Source organism: Mirounga leonina, unplaced genomic scaffold (assembly GCF_011800145.1).
Source record: "Mirounga leonina isolate KUSES-001 unplaced genomic scaffold, KU_Mleo_1.0 Mir_321, whole genome shotgun sequence".
In the NCBI taxonomy this organism is placed as follows: domain Eukaryota; kingdom Metazoa; phylum Chordata; class Mammalia; order Carnivora; family Phocidae; genus Mirounga; species Mirounga leonina.
In genome coordinates, this window is record NW_023270680.1 from 314,006 (window position 1) to 335,642 (window position 21,637).

The 21,637-nt window shown below is 56.4% G+C and overlaps 2 protein-coding genes and 1 long non-coding RNA gene across 3 annotated transcripts; 1 reads left to right on the plus strand and 2 right to left on the minus strand.

The window, feature by feature from the left end:
* The first annotated feature begins 41 nt into the window (after nucleotides 1–41).
* On the plus strand, nucleotides 42–8,469 carry LOC118026810. Its single transcript, XR_004683682.1, has 3 exons — nucleotides 42–207; nucleotides 1,572–1,624; nucleotides 5,161–8,469. It is a non-coding gene; the product is annotated as an uncharacterized LOC118026810 (long non-coding RNA).
* IQCA1L (IQ motif containing with AAA domain 1 like) lies at nucleotides 1,796–15,560 on the minus strand. The gene is made up of 19 exons (XM_035029821.1): nucleotides 15,550–15,560; nucleotides 14,597–14,924; nucleotides 13,536–13,655; nucleotides 13,035–13,220; nucleotides 10,585–10,656; nucleotides 8,866–9,074; nucleotides 8,285–8,369; nucleotides 7,712–7,840; nucleotides 7,500–7,575; nucleotides 6,923–7,029; nucleotides 6,094–6,177; nucleotides 5,932–5,990; nucleotides 5,121–5,203; nucleotides 4,909–5,016; nucleotides 4,087–4,286; nucleotides 3,568–3,654; nucleotides 3,130–3,307; nucleotides 2,518–2,756; nucleotides 1,796–1,975 (listed from the first exon to the last, which is right to left on the minus strand). Exons 1-19 carry the CDS (start codon nucleotides 15,558–15,560, stop codon nucleotides 1,871–1,873), a joined length of 2,466 nt encoding a protein of 821 aa, XP_034885712.1. The 3' UTR covers nucleotides 1,796–1,870.
* A 1,891-nt stretch (nucleotides 15,561–17,451) lies between these two features.
* On the minus strand, nucleotides 17,452–21,500 carry LOC118026791 (histone H2B). The gene is made up of 3 exons (XM_035029794.1): nucleotides 21,423–21,500; nucleotides 19,736–20,110; nucleotides 17,452–17,722 (listed from the first exon to the last, which is right to left on the minus strand). Exons 1-3 carry the CDS (start codon nucleotides 21,498–21,500, stop codon nucleotides 17,486–17,488), a joined length of 690 nt encoding a protein of 229 aa, XP_034885685.1. The 3' UTR covers nucleotides 17,452–17,485.
* Nucleotides 21,501–21,637: the final 137 nt, after the last annotated feature.

Below are 21,637 nucleotides of genomic sequence, written 5' to 3' on the forward strand. Positions count from 1 at the left end.
GTGCACATAGGCCATGCTGTAAATAGCCCCAGCTGTCCTAGCTGCCCGTCCCAGGGAAGGCGGCCTCAGGCTGGAATGGGCATTAGGGAGGAGCTGGAGAACAGAGTGAGGCTCAAGCCCTCCAACCCTGAGTTCACCCTGGAGTTGACGGCCCTCAGGCTTGAAAGGGATCGCCCAGATCGTGGTAGCCAACCTGCAGTTTCACAGGTAAAGGAACATGGAGCCTGGGTGTGGAAAGCGATTTGCCCAAGGTGTGACAACTTGTGTCAGATCCGGGACTAGAATGGGGGTGGGGGTGGGGAGTGGGGGCTCTCAAGCTGCCATTTCATACTCTTCGTCATCTATCCTGTGCTTCACCAAGCCAGCCTCCAGCGGCCTGGGCTCTGATCCCAGAGGGAGGGCATGTGGGTGCCGGGCAATTTTTCCTGCCCTCCCAAATTAGCCCTGCACCTTCCCCCTCCCAAACCCAAGGAAAGGCTCCACAGTTGTGACGAATGGCAGAAAAGGCCCCACTCCATGAGACTTTCCTTCCAGGTGTTCTCTGGAAGACAGACTTCTGCCTTGGGGAGAGAGGGCTCGGCCCACAGGCAGCAATAGAAACTCCCAGTGCCCACCCTGGGTGCTGACCCCCCATCTCCCACCCCTACCTGCCAACATTAGAGGGGTCTCAGTCAGGGAGTGAGAAGGAGAAAGTGGTTCTACCCATTCAGGCACATTAGGATAACGAGACTACTTTCATTGGGGGAGATAAACAGGAAAACAGGGAGGAAGAGAACTTAAATCCCAGCCCCTGGGCGGCCCACCACGGGCCCTGGGCCCGCTCCAGCCCTAGTGGTCTCCTTTCATCTGGCTCCCATTGGCCTCTATGACCTGCAGAACACACCTTAACTTTTATTCACACACTCTTTACACTGCTTCTTCTGAGAGAGCTCTGGGGCTCCCAGCCCTCGGTGGCACGACTGTCCCTTGCTCCCTGAGCTCTCCTTCTCCAGCACCCCAACTCTTCCTTCCCCAGCAAAGGGGACCCACAGATGAACTTCCACCTGGGGGCAGGAGGCTGTGTTCCATCCACTCCCTGAGGGACAGGCTCTGGGTCAAAGGAAGGAGAGCAGAGCTTGGGCCGGTGGGGCGGGGAGGGGGGGCAGGCATGTTTCAGAAAGGCGTGGAGACCACTCAGAGAAGGCACTGGCTCTCTACCAGGAGCCCTTGTTCTGGCCACCTACTACACCCTTTCTCCCTAGAACCTTCCTCTACCCCACCCCGCCGCTGCCTAAGAGTCCTCACCCCACTGACACCCTTTTGTAAGGATAATCAAACCCTGGAGTACCAGGGACCTTGGAGGCTTGTCCAACCTCTCCTTGTTTTACAGGTAAGGAAACTGAGGCCCGGAGACAGGAAAGGTCTGTGCAAGATCACACAGGGAGTTCCCACCGAGGTGGGGCTAACACCGGGGGCTGCTGACTTCCAAACTTGTTTTTTTTCTTTTTCCAGACTTACTGTAGACCTTCCTTTTCCTTTCTCTTTTTCCTTCTTTCTTTCTTCTATTTTTTTTCTCTCTTAAAAACCCCAAGGAGGAAGAGAGCTGGGGAGCCAGGACAGGAACCAACAGGAGATGAAGACATGGGTGGACAGGGCTCTGGGGCCTGAGGGTGAAGGCTGTGAGTGGGTGAGGACGGAGGGCCAGCAGGGGTGGGGCGAGAGGGGGAGGCTGGGCACAGGCAGGGGGCGCGGAGCAGGGGCGGGAAGCGCGGAGATGGACAGAGAGAGCTGCTCCCCGAGCTGCGTGGCCGTTTATGCCTCTGCCACAGGCCCTCCATGGCTGGGAGCCGCCCAGTCCCCCTGCCAACCTCGGGCACCCTGGCCTCAACCATCACTTCCTTTTCTTCTTCTCCTTCGCCAGCTTGGCTTCCTCAGCGTCCTGGTCCTTGATGAGTTTTAGCCTCCTCTTGCCCAGTGGAGTCTTGAAGTACCAGTCCTGGTGGGAAGAGCGGGGGAGGCGGGAGTGCATTGGCTCCACCCCGGCTTCTGCCTCCCGACCTTGCCCTCCCCTTCCCACCGATGTGCCCTCCGCGGCAGCAGCCGGTTCTCCTCTCTTCCCCGGCTCATCCTCTCTTCCCCGGCTCAGGCGTCCTGCTAGAGTCTCGGTTTCCCTTGCTCTGCACCAAATACTCCAGGCCACGGGGTCAGCCATTGTCGGGGGCAAGCCCTCTCTCCATGGCCATCCTGCCACACATGGGGCACTGGTGGGCAGCGACTGAGGTGGGGGAAGTGGGTGTCCACTGGTGTCAGGACCAACCACGGGCTCTTAATACCCAGGTGGCACTTTCGGGCTCCGGCCCTTGAGGACACCAGGTAAGCTGGTCCTGCCCACATGTCCTTCCCTGTGATTTCCTGTCCCCTTCCCAGCTCAACTCCATGGGGGAGCAGAGGGAGGGGTCTAAGGGGGGCTTCAGAGGGCTGACTCCCTGGTTAGTGCTGGCTCCTGGCCTCCCCGCTATGCCCACCCCGAAGCCTCACCTTCAGGGACTCCTCCTCCTCCCGGTACACGGGCTCCAGCTTGGCCAGATGCCCCAGGAACTCTGAGGCCACCAGGGGCCGCTTGGACAGCTGCAGGACCCGCCGCTCGGTCAGCACTGAGTGGATGGCTTGGAGAATGTGACCGGGTGTGTAGCCATCAGACACCTTGGCCAGGGCACTGATGTCTAGGTTCTGGGTCACCTGGACCCCCTGGGCCTCTATCATCTGCCTCCAGAGCACTGCAGGTGTTGGGGAAGGACACAGGGCAGGGAGAAGCAAGCAGTGAGGGAGAAGCAACCACCTCTATCTGGAATGAGGTCTGTGCTTCAGGAGAGCGGCTCTGTGCACATCAGTGCCTCCCCTCCCAGGAAGATGAGCATCATCCTGTCCACTGAACACGAGGAAGTGACACTCGGAGGACTTATGTGGCCTGCCCGTGTCCACGGAGCCAGGCCAGGACCGAGGCCACCGGGCTGCTTGTCTAGCTGCCCTTTCCTGCCATGGAGGCATGGTCTCAGAGCAGAGTGGGGAGGGGGAGAAGGGTGAGGAGGCTCTGGCAGGGGTGGTCCCTGGATCCCCTGTCCGGCCTGCCCTCACGTCACAGGGCCTCACCGTAGCGACAAGCGTAATCAGGCCGCGGCATGTAGAGGATCCGTTCGTAGGTCCGGCACAGCCCCTTCATCTCGGCCAGATGCGGCTGGTCAGTTGTCCCTATCAGCATCACACGGTCTCCTGGGCCCAGCAGTCGCAGGGCTTTGGTGAGATCCTTCTTTATTCGCTTTGGGTCCATCTGCTCTGGGGAGATGGGGGGAGAGACGTGTGACTTCTGTGGGCTTCTGAGTTCTCTCGAAGCACATGCCCACACTCAGCCTCGCGTGGACACTGGGGGCGACACAGGCAGGAGGCCAGTCCTGCTTCCAGGATAAGGAAAAGGCATCAGGAGGACAGGGAACTTGTCCAAGGCCCCACGGCAGACGAGGTTTGGAGTTGACTTAAACAAGCCCAAGCCAGCCTTGCCCATGGCTCATGCTGCTACCCAGGTCCCCACACCTCCTTCTCTTCTTTTGGGACCCTCTTATAGAAATTCTTCTCGGCATTCCCAATCCAGATCACAGAGGGCTGTAAGAGTCGAGCCACCTGGACAGGTCAGAGAATAAAAACCTGGCGTCAGATGTCCCTGGGCAAGGGTCACCTCCCCGTCTGGTCCAAGGGCTGGCCTTGGAGCTCGGCCCCCATTTCCCACGTGCGGCCCGTCCCACCTCTCAGCCTGCTGGCCCTCCACCACACCTCCGTGGGAACAGAATCTCTGCCCTCCCTGCCTGGGGAGGCTGCATATTAAGCCTCAGCTCTACCGTGAAAGAAACTGCTCTGCTCCCCACTTCCCCCCAACCTCCCCCACCCCCAGGGCTTCAGGAATCCACAAGCTCCTAGCAGGGGTTGGTAGGGAGACCTCACCAGCTCCTGAAATCACACCAAATAGGCAGATGGGTGACCTCCTAAGCATAAAGCCCACCCTGCTCTGTGGGCACCGCCTGAGCACTAGAAATGCCAAAGTCGGGGGACTCAGACCTTAAAGACGATATGAACTATCATCTGCACCCCCATCTTGCCAGGATATTTGCCCTGCAGGTTGCCAGGTGACAGGTCAAACAGGTTGGCACCAGTTTCTGTGCACACGGCCTTGACCAGCATCTTCTTCCCCATGCCAGAGGGGCCCACCAGGAGGATGGAGCGGATGAGGGGAGCCATGGAGTGTATATCTGGGGAGCCTGAGAGAGGAAACAGGGGCCAGAGGCAGGCAGTAGGCCGGTAAGGGACCGGGCTGGAAGCCACTGCGTAAGGTGAGGCCAGAGGCCCAGGGCTGGGTGGGATGAAGTTCGGACCCCAGCGCGCTGCCGTCCCCCGGTGTGCGAGCTATCCCCTAGGCAGGCACGCTGAGAGAGGCCGCCCAGAGGACTTCCATCGGCTCCCCAGGTACGAGTATAAAGAGCTAGATGCAGGAGGGAGCCTTCTATCCCCTTCCAATGCCCCTTTGCTTTTCTGTACCATCTCTTTCCACTTCTGGACCATGAAGGGGTAGAATTAAAGGACCTATGACCAACCACTTCAGAAAGATCCTGGTCTTCCAGGATGGGGACAGACTACGGGATATCACTTGGGGTTGGGTGAGGGGCCGGAAAAGTGGACTCCTCGGTAGGTCAAGAGTTCACATGACTTCTGGGGTGGCCCAATCTGGGTGTGACCTCCAGCAGGGCCTGGGGAAGGCAGGAGGAGTCCAGCATAGATCCATGGCACAGGGGACATGTCCACCTCAGCCACCCTGACACGCACCCCGGCTCCCCTAAGAGCCACCGGCCAGAGTGGCTCTCCCCGCTCCCCAGGGCATCTCACCAAGCCGAAGGACCCCATACAAGGCCACATTCTGTCGTATGTCAAACAGGGAAGGCATAGGCAACTTGTTTGCCAGGTTCAGAATGGATCCAAGATAGAGGTAGTCACCTGGGGGGACAGGTGAGTGGCACCCACTGGGGCAGGGCCAAGAGAGAGCCACTTGGGGAGAGGGCTCACTGCAGAGGGAGCAGGCGCTGGGGAGGGGGTCTCACCGATGTAATCTTTCAAGGCCACTGTCTCGCTCTTCCTTAGAAAGCCAAAGACCACGAGCTCTTCAAACAGAGAGTCCACGGACCTGCAGAGGACAGCACGGAGGGGGCGCCAAGGACGAAGGGAAGCGGAGGCAGAGATGAGTGGCGTGATGCTACAGGCTTGAGTGCAGAAATACCCATAGTGACAGCCAGCACCAGAAGGCACAGCACCAACCCACTGGCCCGGCAGTGGGTGCTCTGTGGGTTGAGTCGGGCGTGAGAAGCAGCAGCGCCCTCTGACCCTCCCTCCGTCAGTCTGCACATGGCCCCAAGTTTCACCATCAGAAACCCAGTCATTTGGGCGACATATCCCCCTCTTTCTAGAAATCACATTTCGTGTACACACTCCTGGAAGCAGCTGACATCATCGTGCTCGAGACTCACTTCACCAAAGAAGTGACTAGGCAGGGACCACTGGCAAGTTCCTCAAGGCCCCAGAGTGGCATCCAGGGGGAGATGGCTTTGGTAGGGACAGAGCTGATTAAGGCAAAAGGCTGGAGGGGGGAACAGGAAGGAGGGAGCACTGAGGACAATCCTCCGCTCACATCTTCCCCTGCACCATCATTTCCAAAGCATTTTCTCAGGCTTCTATTTGATCCTCACAGCTATCTTGTGCGTTTGGCAGGGTGGGTACTTGGTTAACGAGGACAGGGAGTCAGAGAGGTTAAGTGACTTTCTCCAGGCCACACAGCAACAGAACCAGGACCAGAAGTCAGATCGGTCCTGGGCCAGGGTTTGCTCACCACCCACGATAAGGTAAAGGGTCTGCTACCTGTTTGGGGTCAGATCTTTTTCCTTCTTCTTCTTCCCAGCTTTCTTCCCAGTCTTTTTCTGGTTGGAAACAAGCACACAGGCAGTTGTCCTCTGGTCCTTGCCCGCCCCCGCCCCCGCACCGTGGGCACGTCTGCGTCCCAGCGTTCACCCCTCATCTTGCCTTCGGATACTTCAAGGGTCTCCCCTCCTCCCTGTCCACGGCCAGGCGCAGGGTCTTCAGCTCTTGACGCATCAGCTCATCCACCTGGGGGGACAGCAGGGAGTTCGGTGGGGCAGCCACGGCTGGAGAGGACAGGAGGGAGGGGTGAGGACTGGGACGGGGTGGACAGGAGGAGAGCAGCCTCAGAGAAGAGTGAGACAAGCCCAGGGAAGGCAGCAGGGGTGCCCGCCAACAACCTTCCTACACACCCTTCTGGGACCTGCAGGCTTTGCCCTTCTTCCCCTGTCCCTGTCCCTGTACCAGTCCACACCCAATGCTAATCCATATCCTGCTCATGCAGGAGCCTAGCCCTCGCCTGGCATCAATGCGGGGAGAAGCTCCAGGATGGAGTCAGTTGGCTTTCAGTTCAAGCCCCAGACCCACCCTTTAAAACCTGTGTGACATGAGCAGGTTAATCATTTTCCTGACATCAGGAAAATCATGGCGCCCACCTCAGGGGTGTTGGAAAGGTCACATGATCTAAGGCTCCCAAGGTACACCCTGCAGCCACACGGCAGCAGCTCTTGAAGGGTTGATGGGCATGATGGTGGGCATGACCCTGGCTCAGAGCCCCTCCACACCCCAGGGAGAGAGGGACCAGAGAGACGCAGAGGATGATGGGGACCGAGATGGACCAAGGTGGAGCTAGAATGACACAGAAAAGGCAGCACAGAGAGGCTGCTACAGAAGAGAGGCAGTCCAGGGGCTTGAGGGGAAGAGCCCGAAGCAGGGGAGGTCCAGGGAGGGGGCGGGGGAGGGCCGCCAGGAGGCCCTGAGCCAGCTCACTCACCTGTATCCGGATCTCCTGCTCTACTTCCTTCCTCTTCTCCATCCGGAGCGTCTCGGGGTCAAAACTCTGTTTCGGGTATATACTCTCATACTGGTTCCTCCACAGGTCTAACCATGGAGAGACGGACAGAGGAATGAAGTTCAGAGTCCCAGGGCACCCACATACTCACACACACTCGGCCGGGAACCTGACCCAGCCTGGTCCACCTCTCTCTTGCTCTGTCTCTTTGCACCTGTCTGTCTGTCTCACACACACGCATACATGGACCAGGAACCTGACCCACGCTGGTACCTCCATCCTCACAGGGCTGTCTGGCCCTGCTTCTACCCAGACCACAAAGGCCTGACCCCAAGGCCGAATCCGCCGGATTCGGATCAAAGGCATAACTCCCCCCACCCAGGGAATCACACTCCACACTTCTGTCCCCTTTGGCATTCTCCCCTTGGCCTACACATCCACACACCCACACTGCCACCTCACTATCCACAGAGCATGTGTCCACTTTCCCCAGGACCCAGGGTCACCCTAAGGCCCTCACAAGGCCTGGACAGTCTTCCCCAGCCCCCTCCCGCCTTACTTATGTACTCCTCATGTCCGGCATTAATCACAGGTATAAATTTGGATGGCCACACTTTCAGCATTGTGTCTGCTTCCTAGAATAGAAACATCCTTTGATCTCGACCCCCTCATGGTCTCTGACCCTTACTCTCCTCAGACCAGCCTCCCACCAGGAATCTCCTCAGACTCTGTTCCCCCTGCCCACTTGGCCCACACCACGTGGGTGTTTACCCCCTTCCTGGTCTTCTCTTTCTTCCCTTTCTTCTGCTTCCTCTCTTTTTTCTCCTTTTCTTTTTCCTTGTTTTTCTCTTGGTCCTTTTTTTTGCTCTCCTGGATCTGTGCCTCCAGTTCCATTTTTACCTGTGACCAATGATGGAAGACATTTCAGAGAAGACCAATGGGATTCTATAGGAGCAAAAGAACCCAGGCCTGAGACGGGGGTGGACTGGGGTCACTCATAGGGTCCAGATAGTCAAGAGTCCAGAGACCTCACTGGGGTCCAAGAAGAAAGAGGTGATCCGATCAGAGCTGCTGCTCTTTCTTGGCCCATGGGGATTTGACGTCACAAAGAGACTCACCAGACATGCTGTCTCTCCCTGGCCAAAGATGTCTTCTCCAGACACAAGCACTCCCTACCCCCCATGCAGTCTTGCTAGCTACATATATTTCCTCCAACACATCTGCCTCTGCTGAGACTGACCTTTCCCCCCAACCCTACTGCCACCCTCAGTTTACACTCAGGACTGTCTGTAACCTCAGACCCCACCTACCACAGAAAGTCTCCTGTCTCCACCTATAGGGTACCTGTTCTGGAGTCTTGTCTGCAAAGATCAGGTAGGATCCACCTACAGACTCATCTGGATAATCAGGGAATCGGCCAGTAAGGGCACTAAGTAAACACAAAATGGTCAGAGAGATGAACAAATGGGTGGATGGACAGATGGAAGGGTGGATGGGTGGTTGGGTGGGTGGATGGATGGATGGATGGGTGGATGGATGGATGGGGTAGAAGAGTGGGTGAATGGATGGATAGTTAAATAGAGGGAAGGATGAAGAAAGAAAAAGGACTAGGGGGATAGAGGACAAGAGGGAAGGAGCAGAGAGTTACAGATTAGAAAGGAGAGACTCCTCAGGGGGCATCCATGGATGCTTTCCTCATCTAGTTTTGGCATTTTCTCTTCCATCCAGGGAAATGAGAAGTCATGTGCAGAGATAGTTGGGGGCCCCAGGTTTAAGTCAGGGTGTGAGCAGTGAGGGAAGGAGGATGGGAGTGGATGGAGAAAAGGGCTCAGTCTGGACTAGAGAACAGAACAGATGTGGGGACACGGTGGTGAGGAGGGAAAGAGGGGTTGAAGGTTGGGTCAGCTGAGGCTGGAGACACTGACTGGCACTCAATAAACCACTGTCGGATCTGCTCCTTCAATTTCTCCTTCATGTCGGGCCCCTCTGTCTCTTTGAGAGAGTCATGGGTCTTCACCATCGCCAACTGGAACTCTTCCTCCTTCTCTGTCTGGCGGATCCTCCGGATATCCTCCCCGAAGCCGGCTTGACACACGACACCCACATTCCCCACCTGGTTGGGTGGCGAGGGGAGCTGGCGAAGTGGGGAAGAGGCGCAGGGAGTCAGGAGTGGGAGTGGGAGTGGGGAGGGCGCAGCCCCTGGCCTCAGGCACACACACCTGCCCCCTTCTTCCCCAGCACACTCGCACATGCAAGGCCCTGCATACACATCCACATGGAACAACGGGCATGCCTGCGTCGGGAGAAATCGTGTTTGGAGCCAAAACTCGCCTGCGTAAATTACTCTGATAATGAGTTTGCTAGATGCATCTGGGCTGGCCCCCCTGCCCGTTCCCCCCAGCACACCCTCCCCTGTGAGCCTCTGGCCCCAGCCCCCACGCACACCCCCGCCCCAGCGGCCCGTGTTGGCAGCCGCTCCCGCAGCCACTTTCCCGCCTCATTGGCTCGCAAATGTATTTTAAATATCACTCTGCGCAGAGACAATTACTGAAAACGCTGAGCTCACACTGTTGATGGGCCCGGGCGGCCAGGCTCATTCCTCACCCACCACCATGCCATGCCCCCCCACCTCCCCCCAAGGCCCGACCCTGGCCTCCCTCTGCCTGCTCTTGCCTCCTGGGGGTCCAGCTCTCCAGGCCCCCAAGTCTGACCTCCACTCGCATCATGCCCCCTGATCCTTCCTTCCTTCTGAAGCCCCCAAGCCTCCTAGAAGAGCCACCCGGGCCCTTGTCTCTGATCCCTTGGTGCCCCAGCCCAGCCTCTGCGCAACTCCCTGTATCAGGAGGCCTTCACAGGCTCTGCCCACTGCAGGGCTCCTTCTCAGGGATCACACCCCTCACCACCGCCATGGCCGAAGTCAGCAGAGACTAGCCGGAAGTAAGATCCAGCCGAGAGTAGCGGACAGGTGTTACTCAGGGAGTGGGGCCCGTTTAGCCTGCCCGCCCAAGCACTGGGGGCCTGCCCCTCCTACCACCCACGCTCCCCTAGCTGCACACTCGTGCTCATGGACCCAGGTAACACTCAGCTAGACTCCCTGCATTGCAGAGGAGAAGCCAGTCTGGGCCCCTCAGAGCAGGTGGGGAGACTGTGGCCTGAAACACTCTGCTGTGAAAGGGTATGCCCCCACCCACCCTGGCCCCCGTGGTTCTCCCAGAGGCTGCAAGAGCCCTGGAGGGGGGGTTCCCCACTAGCCTTGTGGCCTCCTCCCTCTGCTGGGTGCACGCACTCAGCCTCTCCTTCCGACCAGCGGCATGAACATGAGGTCCAGGATGCTCTGGGCTACAATCCCTCATCCTGCCCCACATGGGAGATCCTTCCAAAGGTTTTAGAGAGGGAGGGGTAGAAAGGGACGGGGCTTGGTGGTAGTTTTCTGGTCCTTCTCGCTCTTTCTCGAACCCTGAAGGATCCCTTAACCAGGGTCCCCAGGCCTGAATCCCTCCACTCATGCCAAGCACAGTCCCGAGTGGAGGGAGGCGTGGGCAGTGAGGAGCTGTACAGGGGGCTCAGAGGGACAAAAAAGAGGGGAGGAGACCCCATGAACTAGCCCAGCCCGAGCCCCTGCCTGGAGCGAGGCAGGGACTTACCATGCCAATGAACTCCATCTCCGTTCGCCGGTCTTGCTGAGTACGTCTCCTCTGCAGGTAACCCTTCCACACCTGGGGGGACACATGGGCCCAGACATGCCCCACACTGCATTTCTGCAGGGGTGCGGCTCGTGCCATCAGCCCCAGGGAGAAGCACCAGCCACTCACAAGGGAAGGTCTGGGTAGGGGAGCTTTGGGGTGGGACGTGGGGGAGGAGTGCCGGGGAGGACATCTCCCAGGGCTGCTCGTGGGCAAGCGACACCCTGAGCAGGAGCAGTGCAGGACAGGGCAGGGCCGGTAGGCACCCACGCAGTCCAGCTCCAAGGCTTTCCCCCTCAGGGGCCCCTAGGAATTCCCTCCTTCTCATCCCCACCGTCTAATCTGCTGTCTCTTTTGAGGTCAAGTTCAAATACCACCTTCTCCCAGAAGCACTCCCACTCTCACTTCTCAGAATTCCTACAGCATTTGGAATACACACTTGATCCCCCCTCTGCCTTGCTGGGCACATAGACATCCGTACTGTAAGGACCATGGAGCTCCCCTGGTGAATTCCTACAGTTTTGACCCAAAGAAACTGAGGCTGGAGATAGGACATGGCCTCTCCTGGGTCTAAGAGCCCATTTGGGCCGAGCTGAGACAGGGCCAGGGTTCCTGACTCCTTGCCCAGTGCTCTTCTCCCAGGCCTCTGGCCACTCTCAGCCCCGTGGAGAGCCGGGTACCAGTGGGGTGGGGGCGGGGCACTGGGCAGGGGAGGCAGCACCAGGGCCTGGCCAGGTGGCTTCTGTTCCATAACAGAACCTCAGAGAGCAGCCTCTTCTGTCGGCAGTATTTCCACATTCTCGGTGTCTGGCAACAGGGACAAAATGACTTGCTTCGGCTTTCAGGGGGAGTAGTGGGGGTCTCTCTTTGGGGGCTGACCTTCCTCCTCGAAGGACTTGCTTTAGCGAGCCCTGGGGGCAGGGCCTCCTCCTCATCCGTGGGCCAGCCTGACATTAATAAGTCAGCCAGATGCACGGGGCTCAGATAGGCATGCTCCGTGCATTGATTAAAAATCTAAAAATCTAGGGGCTCCTGGGTGGCTCAGTCAGTTAAGCGTCTGCCTTCAGCTCAGGTCAGGATCCCAGGGTGCTGGGATCGAGCCCCACGTCAGGCTCCCTGCTCAGTGGGAAGCCTGCTTCTCCCTCTCCCTCTGCTGTTCTTGTGCTCTTTCTCTCTCTCTCAAATAAATAAACAAAATCTTTTTTTTTAAAGATTTTTATTTATTTATTCATGAGAGACAGAGAGAGAGAGGCAGAGGGAGAAGCAGACTTCCCGCGGAGCAGGGAGCCCGATGCGGGACTCGATCCCAGGACTCTGGGATCATGACCTGAGCTGAAGGCAGACGCTCAACCATCTGAGCCACCCAGGTGCCCCAATAAACAAAATCTTTTTTAAAAAGTCTAAAAATCTATCCCATTTGGAGGGCATATATCTTCTTGAGTTATTATTTGTTAATTGGTTGGTTTGCTTCTGGGCTTTGGCGGAAAGGAGTTCTCAGTTTCCTCTCTCAGGCTAGCAGACAGTTCCCGAGGCACTGGGGCTTGAGAGAGAAGCTGGGAGAAGACGTTCATTGGAGACAGAAAGACCAGCCCCATGTCAGCAGTTCTGGGCCTGCTTTTGGAAAGAAAAAGTGGCAAGGGACGTCCTGTGATGGGGCAGGGCAGTGGTCTCAGGAGCTACGATGCTGTAGAAGCAAAGGGTTCCCTTTCTGCACTGGAATTTTCCGAGGGCCACTCCAGTCTCCTTAAGCTGGTAACCAGCACCAAACAGAGTAAGCCTGAGTCAGCAGGACTCAGTGATGAGAGAAGACACACACACACACACACACACACACTCACACACACACTCGCATGCTGGGGGACAGCAAGGGCTGAGAGGTACGGAGTGGCCATCCAGAGTAGAAGAGAGGGGTGACCATCGGGACGGTAAGAAGGCACAGGGACACCTAGGGATGGGGCTGGGTTTTCTGCAGTGGGGCGGATGGGATGCGATTCTGTTATTTCCATGGGTGACCCAGATGGCACAGACCTTGAGGACATCTGGATCACATCAGTTCTCAAACTCTGATTCATCACCATTCCTTTTACCTCAGCTGCCAGGAGTCTCAGGATCCATTTTAGTGACTCATCTATAACAGTCTTACGAGTTTCCGGAATGATCATCTACTATGTTCTGCTACCTTATTATGGATCTTTCTCCTCTAATTTTAATGATCCTTCTGTTTCTGGGGCTTTTATGAGATACAGCACAAGATACAAGCTTATTAACTGATTAGGTCCCCAGTTTAGGATCTGGTTATGGGGGCAACAGAATCCAAGCACCTGCACCTCTGTCCTCAATTGCTGAGCCAGGCAGTCTTCCTGGAAGAGGTGACTCAAGCCTGACCTTCCTCCTGGGTGCTGGGGGGTTACCTTCTGTATGGTGATAGCCGCTTGGTCCTGATTGAACTTGTGCCAACTGTCCTCTCGAATCTTCCTATCGCGCTCCTCCTCTTTCCGAATCTCTCGCATGAAGGTGGCTCGGAGCCGGCCTTGCCTGGCCCGCTCAGCCCTTTGCAGTAGGATTATGGCCTCGGTCCGGTGCATTTCTGGAAAACCCTGGCCACCGCAGGGGCAAAGGAGCAGGAGAAGATGCGAGAGGGCTTATACCCAGGCTAGCAGCTGGGAGACCATCCACCAAACAACATGCTGGGGACATGGTCCTCCCAGTGGAGTGCCCAAGTCCTGTCCTCTATCTCGGTGTCAGAAGGTTTCAAGGAGCACAAGAGCATCGTTGAAGCAGGCCAGGGATTCCCCAAAGAGCACTCTGAGGTGGGAATAGGGCAGGGCAAATCCTCTCTGTCCTGGAAGATGGCATCTCTGTTCTGGGAGGGGTGTATGAGAGGAATCTGGGAGGGTGTGTCCCTGCCTTACCCCCTCAGAGGTCACTGGCTCCATTCTGGACAGGATCTCTGCCAGCATCAGCCCTCGCTCCTTCAGAATGGTGGACTGCTCCAGCAGAAAGTATTTGGGGATTGGAACCTCCAGGTCTGCCTTTGGGGCAATATGGGGTAAGGAGGGTCAGGACTCAAAATCCAGGCCATCTGGCTGATGCTACCATTTTAGCTGCTTACACAGATCCTGGTGATGGTTTCCTTCATCCTAGAGCTCTGGGGTGGGAGATTTATGGGTTAGGGGCAGATGCCCTTAAGCTCATCCCTCTATCTCCCTGCCCCACCATGTAACCGGAGTTGAATTCTGGAGGATCATGATATGTAATGGGCAGTGGTTCCAATCCTGACTGTGCATCAGAATCAACTGGGAAGCTCTTAAAATGCAGGCTCCTAGGCCCTCCCAGACTACCACATCAGAGTGGCAGGGCCTGGAGAATCTGTTTTTGTTAGTTTGTTTTTTCAAGTCCACAGCTGAGTTTGATGCAGTGGGTCTGGGAACTTTGAGACTGCTTCAGATGGGGAGCAGTGGCCCATGCCCTTGGGGCAGCCTGGAGACTGGAGCATTCATTCACACCACCCTAGAGGCTTGTTAAAATGCAGAAGCAGGTTAGTGGGATTGAGCTGTGGTCCGAGATTCTGCATTTCTAACAAAGTCCTAGGTGATGCTGATGTTTTTGGTCCAAGAACCGCACTTTGAGAAGCGGGCCTCTGGGGGACTGTCTTCACCAAGCCCCTGAGGTTGGTGGGTGTTCCCAGCCCCGCGAAGCCTCCAGCCTGACGCTCTCGCCATCCCCCAACTACTCGCATGCACCCCCTCTTCCTGAAACTCTTCTCCCGATCAAACCCCATCCCCTGATCTGCCCCGTTCCCCTTCCCTTGCAGAGGTCCCAACACCAGGGTTGTCCTTGGGAGGTCAGGCCTCTCCGCCCCCTCCCGCTCCAGGTGGTGGAGGCGTGGCTCCGCGTCCGCGGGAGGTCAAGGCTACCGGCCACCCCGCCCCTCCGCTGGAGTGGGCGTGGCTCCGCAGCGCGGCCCGCGCACCGGGGTGAGCTTGAGGTCCTGCAGCACGCGGTCCAGGCAGTGGTACTCGCTCAGGTCGGCGCGCACCAGGTCGTCCTTGAGCTCCAGCACGCGGCCCGCCACGCTGTCCAGCAGCCGCCGCAGCAGCCGCCGCTTCTGCGGCTGCACCATCTGGTCGTAGAGGGTGTCGAACCGGCGCATCAGCCCCAGGTAGTGCAGGTAGATCGACGAGAGCCTGTATTGGAACGACTGCCGCTCCCTGGGGGGCACGGGTTCGAGCAGGGCCTGCTCCTGGTCCAGCAGCTCTTGCAGGGTCACGTGGGAGGAGTCCCAGAGGCGCTGGTAAGCTCTGGAGAGGAGGGGGGCAGCAGGCCTCGGATCTGCGCCTCGGAGGAGTGGGGGGGGGGAAGGGGGGGGGAAGACCGGCTCTGCTGAGCCTTTTGGGGAGTGTGAACTCCGGGTTCCAGAGGTGTGCAGTTAAGGTTACTCATGGCCCGGAGGGGTCCTGAGGGGGAGTGAGGTGGTAGTGAAGAGAACACACGTCCAGGCCTCCAGCACGTGGGAGATTGGGATCCCTGGGAGGGAGGAGGCCACTGATGGATTAGCAAGGAAGGTGAAGGATAGGCATGGCCCTCAGGGGCTCCCTGTAAGGAAAAGGTCTCTTGGAGTCCGCAGTCGGTCCCTCCAGGGAGAGGGTGCAGCCCAGGGATGCTGCAGTCGTCTAGAAGGGCGAGTGGGAAGTGGGGGTGAGGGGTGAGTGTAGAGAAGGGTCCCTTCCCCTGATTCTGGAATAAGTAGTTCAAGGAAAGTCTGAAGAGGGAAAGCTGACCACAGACCGGCACAGCCAGGGGGTGCTGTGTGAATGTCTGGGGCCTAACCAGGGCTGGCCCAGCACACAAACCCCTCTCCCCGGCACCCCTTCTCCTCACCCACCTGCCCCAGCCCTGGGGGCTCCACTCCTGCTCCTCACTCACCCCTCAGACATGGTGCCCACTTCTCACAGTTCCCTTTGTGAGCTGGTCATGCAGTCCACAGAAGCTGTGCCTCCACCTCGACTCCATGCCCCGAAAGCCAGAACAGCCCAGTTTTGAGAGTTCTGGCCCATTGTCTCAATGTTCTAAGGCTGTGAGGGGAGGGGGCAGTAGGTACAGGACTGAGGACCCCTATCTCAGAGGATGTTCCCGTATCAAGCCTTGGAAGGCTGGGGCAGAGTGTGGGGTCAGCCGTGGCTGCTTTTCTTGTGAGGATCAAATAAAAGAGGAGTCGCTATTTGAAGTCACCCTGGGAGCAGTGAGGCTCTGGGTGAAGGTTAGTCCTAAAGGCATTCATTTTTCCAACTGCACTTCTCAGCTGGAGGAACCCTATACTCCTTCACTCAGAGCCAGCCTCCTTGGCTCTTACTGATGACTGTCCTGGAGGCAGGTGTGATGTAAGGGGAAGGGGCACTGGAGTTGGGGTCAGAAGGTTGGGGTTCAGGCTGCAAAGTCATGACTCCACCTTGAGATGAGCACAAGCACGCCTGTTTCCCTGGGGTCTGATCGCACTTCACATGGTTCATGCGAACGATGCCTGTGTAAAGAATGACATTAGAAAGAGTAGAAGAGGGGACCCAGTGGCCTTTGGGGCTCGTTCTGAGCCCTCTGTGGCTGTAGCCATCAGGGCAACAGGCTCAGGGGACCATTCTTGGGAAAAATACAAAACATAGCAACAGCACCCTGACTCTGGTCAGCTGAGGGGGACCTTCTTGATTCGGTGTTAAGTCGGGAACGTATGAATAAACAAAGCACAGAGCAAAGGAAAGGGAGAGAAAGGGGAGAACAGCAAAGAGGAGCAAGAGATGAGTTCTGTGGCTTTCGTGTGCACGCAAATTACCTGAGATCTTGTCAAAAGTGCAGATGCTAATTCCACGATCTGACTTGGGTCTCTGAGTCACACCAGAGCAAGGTATGAAACTCAGTGGGAGTGGGGAAGAGCCAGGGCTCAGGGGCCAGGTCTCCTGGGCCCTCTCCTTTCCAGCTGTGGGACTAAAATGTGGGTGATTGGTTCCCCTCTCATGGCATCTCCAGGTTAGGCTTGGCCTCTAAGAAAATATATGTCAAGGATGTAGGATGGCATCCAGATGTCAGGCCCCGTTACAGTGAGCCTATTCAGTACATGAAGGGGACAAGCTGCGTCTATCCAGTGGCAAAGGGAAGATAAAGGATTTTGGACTTGTTCCCTGAATGCAACCCCTTCACCCCACCCCCTCACAGCTTGGGAGAGAATTTGTGGGTCATACGCCCACAAGATAGAGCAGAGGCCGAATGAGAGAGAAAAAGCAAGTGTGAGCGAATGTTAGGTGGTGAATCTAGGTGAAGGATATACAAGTGGTCATTGAACTTTCTTGCAATTTTTCTGTGGATTTGAGATTTTTCAACATAAAGTTTGGAGAAAAAGAGGAGTCTCAAATATCCCTACCAATTTGTTCTGAAATTAGGGGGAAGGAAACATTAGGGGAAAGGAAGCACATCCTATAGATCCCAGCAGGTTATTGAGAACCCTTCCATTTTGTGTCTTGAAGAATAAGATCTATGGGGCTCCCATGGCCAACACAGGACAAAAATGATAGTTTGCCAGAAAAGGCATCATGAAACCATGGCCTGAAAGACTTAACACACAGCCGATCGAGGATTCTAATCCAGATCCCAAGTCCTGCTAAAGCTCGGTTAGAACTTTGTGGGTTTACAAAGCACTGTCACATGATGCTCAGGGGGCACACTCAGAAAGCAGTATTTAAAAAGTATGAATAAGTATTACTCTACCCTGTAGCCATAAAGAGTGACAATACCCTTGCCCCACGTCACACCTCCCCTTTCCAAATCACCACAGTGCGCGGGAGCAGTTCACTCTTTATTCATGTTTGGCCCTGGGTCACTTGGAGCTGGTGTACTTGGTGACGGCCTTGGTGCCCTCGGATACGGCGTGCTTGGCCAGCTCCCCAGGCAGCAGCAGACGCACTGCCGTCTGGACTTCCCGGGATGTCAGTGTGGTTCGGCCTGAGTACTGGGCCAGCCGGGCAGCCTCGCCAGCCAGCCGTTCAAACACATCATTCACAAACGAGTTCATGATGCTCATGGCCTTGGAAGAGATGCCGATGTCTGGGTGCACCTGGAGAAGCAGCGGGACCACTCTGTTAAGGAGGAGGCTCTGCCTGCCACGGCAGCCCCGGCCCCGGCCCGGCCCTGGCTCCTGGCTCAGGACTGCAAGGCTGCCTCACCAGCCTCTCTCCAGAGGCCAAGACACGGAAACAGGGGTTGGGTTTTTTACTACTACCTCCAAGTAAAAAGGTTTTCCCAACTGTAAAAATAATGCTATTAAGTTCCTTGTAGGAGCACATATAAGCATCAATCTTTGACAAATGGAATCAGTTACACAGCATTTTGCTTTTTCTCGTTTAGTGTATTTGCATGGCGTTACTCTTAGAAAGGGACTCCTAGCGGTGAAGTTCCCGGGGGCGGGACGGCCCCTGGGTCCAAGGGTTTACACACTTAACTTGGCAGATTGTTACCAAATTATTGTCCGGAGAGCACACTCATGTGACACGATCTCAGCACCAGACTAGGAGTCAGAACGCCTGTGAGTCACTGCCTGACCTCCAATGAGGCACTTTCCTCTGGGCCTCAGTTTCCTCCTCCGTCACCCAAGCTTTTGACCTAGGTGACCTCCAGTAACACAAGCAAGCGGTGGGCGCCTGGTAACAATCCGAGTGTGGGAGTGGGCAGACAGGAAGTATTTTCCCCGTGAAGTGGGAGGGGCAACTGCCAATGACACACATCAGGCCAGTGGTGGAGACAGAAAGGGAACTCGGGCTCTCCCCACAGCCTCTGGATACCACCGGCAGCAGGGGATCCGAGCCTGAACCCCTCAGGCTGTCATCACATCTTTTTCTCTTTGGGGTTGAGGGGGTCACAGTGAGCTTCACCGTCTGTGGGTGACCCCTCCCCCGCAAGCAGCTCTCCTTCGCCAGTCCAACCCGGGGCCAACCCTTGCCGCACGGTTTTTGAGTCCAAGGTTAGGCGGAGCTGCAGGGCTCAGCAGTGTTCCCTCCCACCCCCATGCTCTTCAGGCCACTGGAGTCAGCCCTCTGCTGCGCCCTTCGGCCTGTCTACGACCGTGCTGGTTCCGCCCCCAACCTGACCCCACAAAAGCATTCCCAGAGACCCAGCTTGTCAGGTCCCTGAAACTGCTAATGGGACTCAGACTGGAGAGAGGCTTCATGTCTACATCTACTCTCACAAAGGGGTAATAAGACCCAGGCAGGTTGTAGAGACTCAGGGAAGGCAAAGATAGCTGTTCTGCCGGCTCCTGGCCCTGGTTCTGCTGAAGGGGCAGAGGCTTGGAGGCCAGGGTGCCTTGTATCCTTGACACACTGTTGTCAGGTGCCCACTGATGCCCCCAAATATTTGTCAGTGTGCAAGTGCCAGGAGTAGGTGCTTCTCGTAGGTGCTCTGCTAGGCGGCATGCACAGAGAGCATGCACAGCCCCTGTGGGTTAAGAGGTGGGACAATCAGGAAGTAGGTGAGGGGCCTGCTCAGAGTGGGGGGGGGGTACCTCTGCGGCTGTCAGGTCATGTGACTCAGTCAATGCACTGAGCCTTTATGGACCTTAGGTTCCTCCTCTGTGCAGTAGACAGGGACTGGGTGCTGTGTGGCTGGAAGGCCTTCCCCAAGACTTAAGCTCACACACATCACCCCGTGCTCCGGCCAGCACTAACAGGAGCTCTTGCTTGTACCGTAACGTGTTTGGCATTCGATCACCCTTCAGCCCCACACTTTCTTACAGTCTTCCCTGTCTTTTAATTATGTCCCACCTAATGTTCCACATACTCATCTTGTCTGTCCAAAGCCCTGGAAGCTTCTGGACGGTGGTGGCGTGCTTTAAAGGTCTCCTGCCTTTAAAGGTCTCCTGCCTATCATAGGTGCACAACAGATACCGAGAGGTTGTAGGGGCCTCTGAGCTCGAGTGGAGAGGGGCACGGCGTGCCTGAGGCCACTCACCGCAGTGCCGGGAGTAAACAGAGCGGGACTCTCTGTCCAGTGCTCTCTCAAGGCTCTTTGGCCAGTACACTCCACACACACCCACACACGCGCGCGTGCACACACGTTAGCTCCCCACTCTCACCTGCTTTAGCACCTTGTAGATATACATTGAGTAGGTTTCCTTGCGCCGGCTACGCCTTCTGGACTTCTTATCACCAGAACTACGGCCCCTTCGGCCCCGAGACTGCTGCTGTTGTCCATGCTCAGCGCTCATTCTCCTGCTCCTCCTGACGGCCACCTCCTGCTCCTTGGGGTATTTTATGGAGTCAGCTGCCCACCAGGTGGGCCTGGGGGCCAGCACCTGGGATGGAGAGGGCGGGAGGGGGGAGGAGCTTGGCCCATCCCTATCCAGAACATGCTCTCCGTTAATCTTGGAAGAGGCAAATGGCTCCCACCTCTCCCCCAAGTGATTTCCTGTCTCTGAATGAGAAGCCCTCCCCCACCATCTCCCAGCGTACTACACACTTGTGAGAGCTCACACACCACCAAACCAGGCCATGAGATCACTCGACACCCATTGTGCTCAGCATGACTTGAAATGCAGGGGAGTATCAGGAGGAACACAAGGCACCCCACCCCCCACCCACAGCGCCCTACAATACAGTGGAAGAAGCCAGACTGGCTCACAGCAAAGAGTAGAAGGACTGAAGAGGGGGTATAGGGACAGAGAGTTCAGAAAAGAAAAACTAGTGAGGGCTGGGACGCCTGGGTGGCTCAATCAGTTAAGCGTCAGCCTTCAGCTCCGGTCATGATCTCAGGGTCCTGGGATCGAGCTCCGCGTTGGGTTCCCTGCTCAGCAGGGAGTCTGCTTCTCTCTCTCTCTCTCTCTCTCCCTCTGCCCCTCCCCATCGTTTGTTCTCTCACTCAAATAAGTAAAATAAAATCTTAAAAAAAAAGAAAAACTAGTGAGGGCTACAGTAGCCAGAGATAGCTTCATGGAAGGAATGGGAATTTGACGCTGGTCTTGTTGGGGGGTTAGTTTAACTGGGGAGAATGACAGAAGGACAATCCGTGGAGAAAGCAGAGTGGAATCGATGCATGCTGAGTACAGCGAGGCTTGGACGGAAAGCCGAAGTGGAGCAGAACCTGAGCCTAGACCAGATGCAGGCAGCAGGAAACCACAGGCTGGGAGGGCCTGCCAGGGAGGGCGTTTGGGCGGACTGGAGGAGCCAGAGCAGAGAAACACTGGATGCTCTCCATAAAAGCGGGTGATGTGGGCTCCCCGTGGAAGCTGCAAAGGGAAGAGACAGCTGTTCAACGGAGTAGTTCTCACTTTGCACCTACGTGTGAATGATATTTCAGGTTCTTAAGTGCTGTGATTAAAGAAACCTGGAGCAACAGGAGAGCTACGGGCTGGGGGAAAGAGGGTTTTCCCAATCAGGAGGAGGTGGGGGAGAGTAGTGAAGACAAGCATCACCTGTGGGTGGGTGAAAGCAAGCCTGAGCAGCCAACACCTCCCTAATCTCACCTCCTCACCCGCTTCCCAACATCCGGCTACCTCTTCCGTGCTAAGGTTTAAGAGGATCAAGAGGGAATTCTTAATCCAAAATAAAGCACTGCTAATTTTAGGCCTTTGTAGAAATATATATATATATAGTGGGCTTTTTAAGCATTCTTGAAGTTTTTGAAATTGGCTTTTCGAGGGGTGGGGGGACAGGCAAGCTGAATAGCCTGCTTCGATTCTTCCAGTTCTGAAACCTTACTTAGCACCTCAAGTATTCTACACTGAAGACCCTGAGGGACTTCAAAGGGAATTGGTACGAACATACCCAGGATCTCCCTTGGCTGAAGTAGCAGAAGTTCTCATCTCTGTTCCCATCATCCCAGCAGCTCATTCTTGAGGCCATTCTCCCCCCTACCTGTCTCTGGATACTCAGAGCAGACTGACTTAGGCACAAAGGCACAAAGCGACGAAGCCAGGCCCCTCAGGGTTGGAGTCTGAGCCTCACTCCAGCCTCGCCGCCGAGGGCTCGGCTGCAGCTTC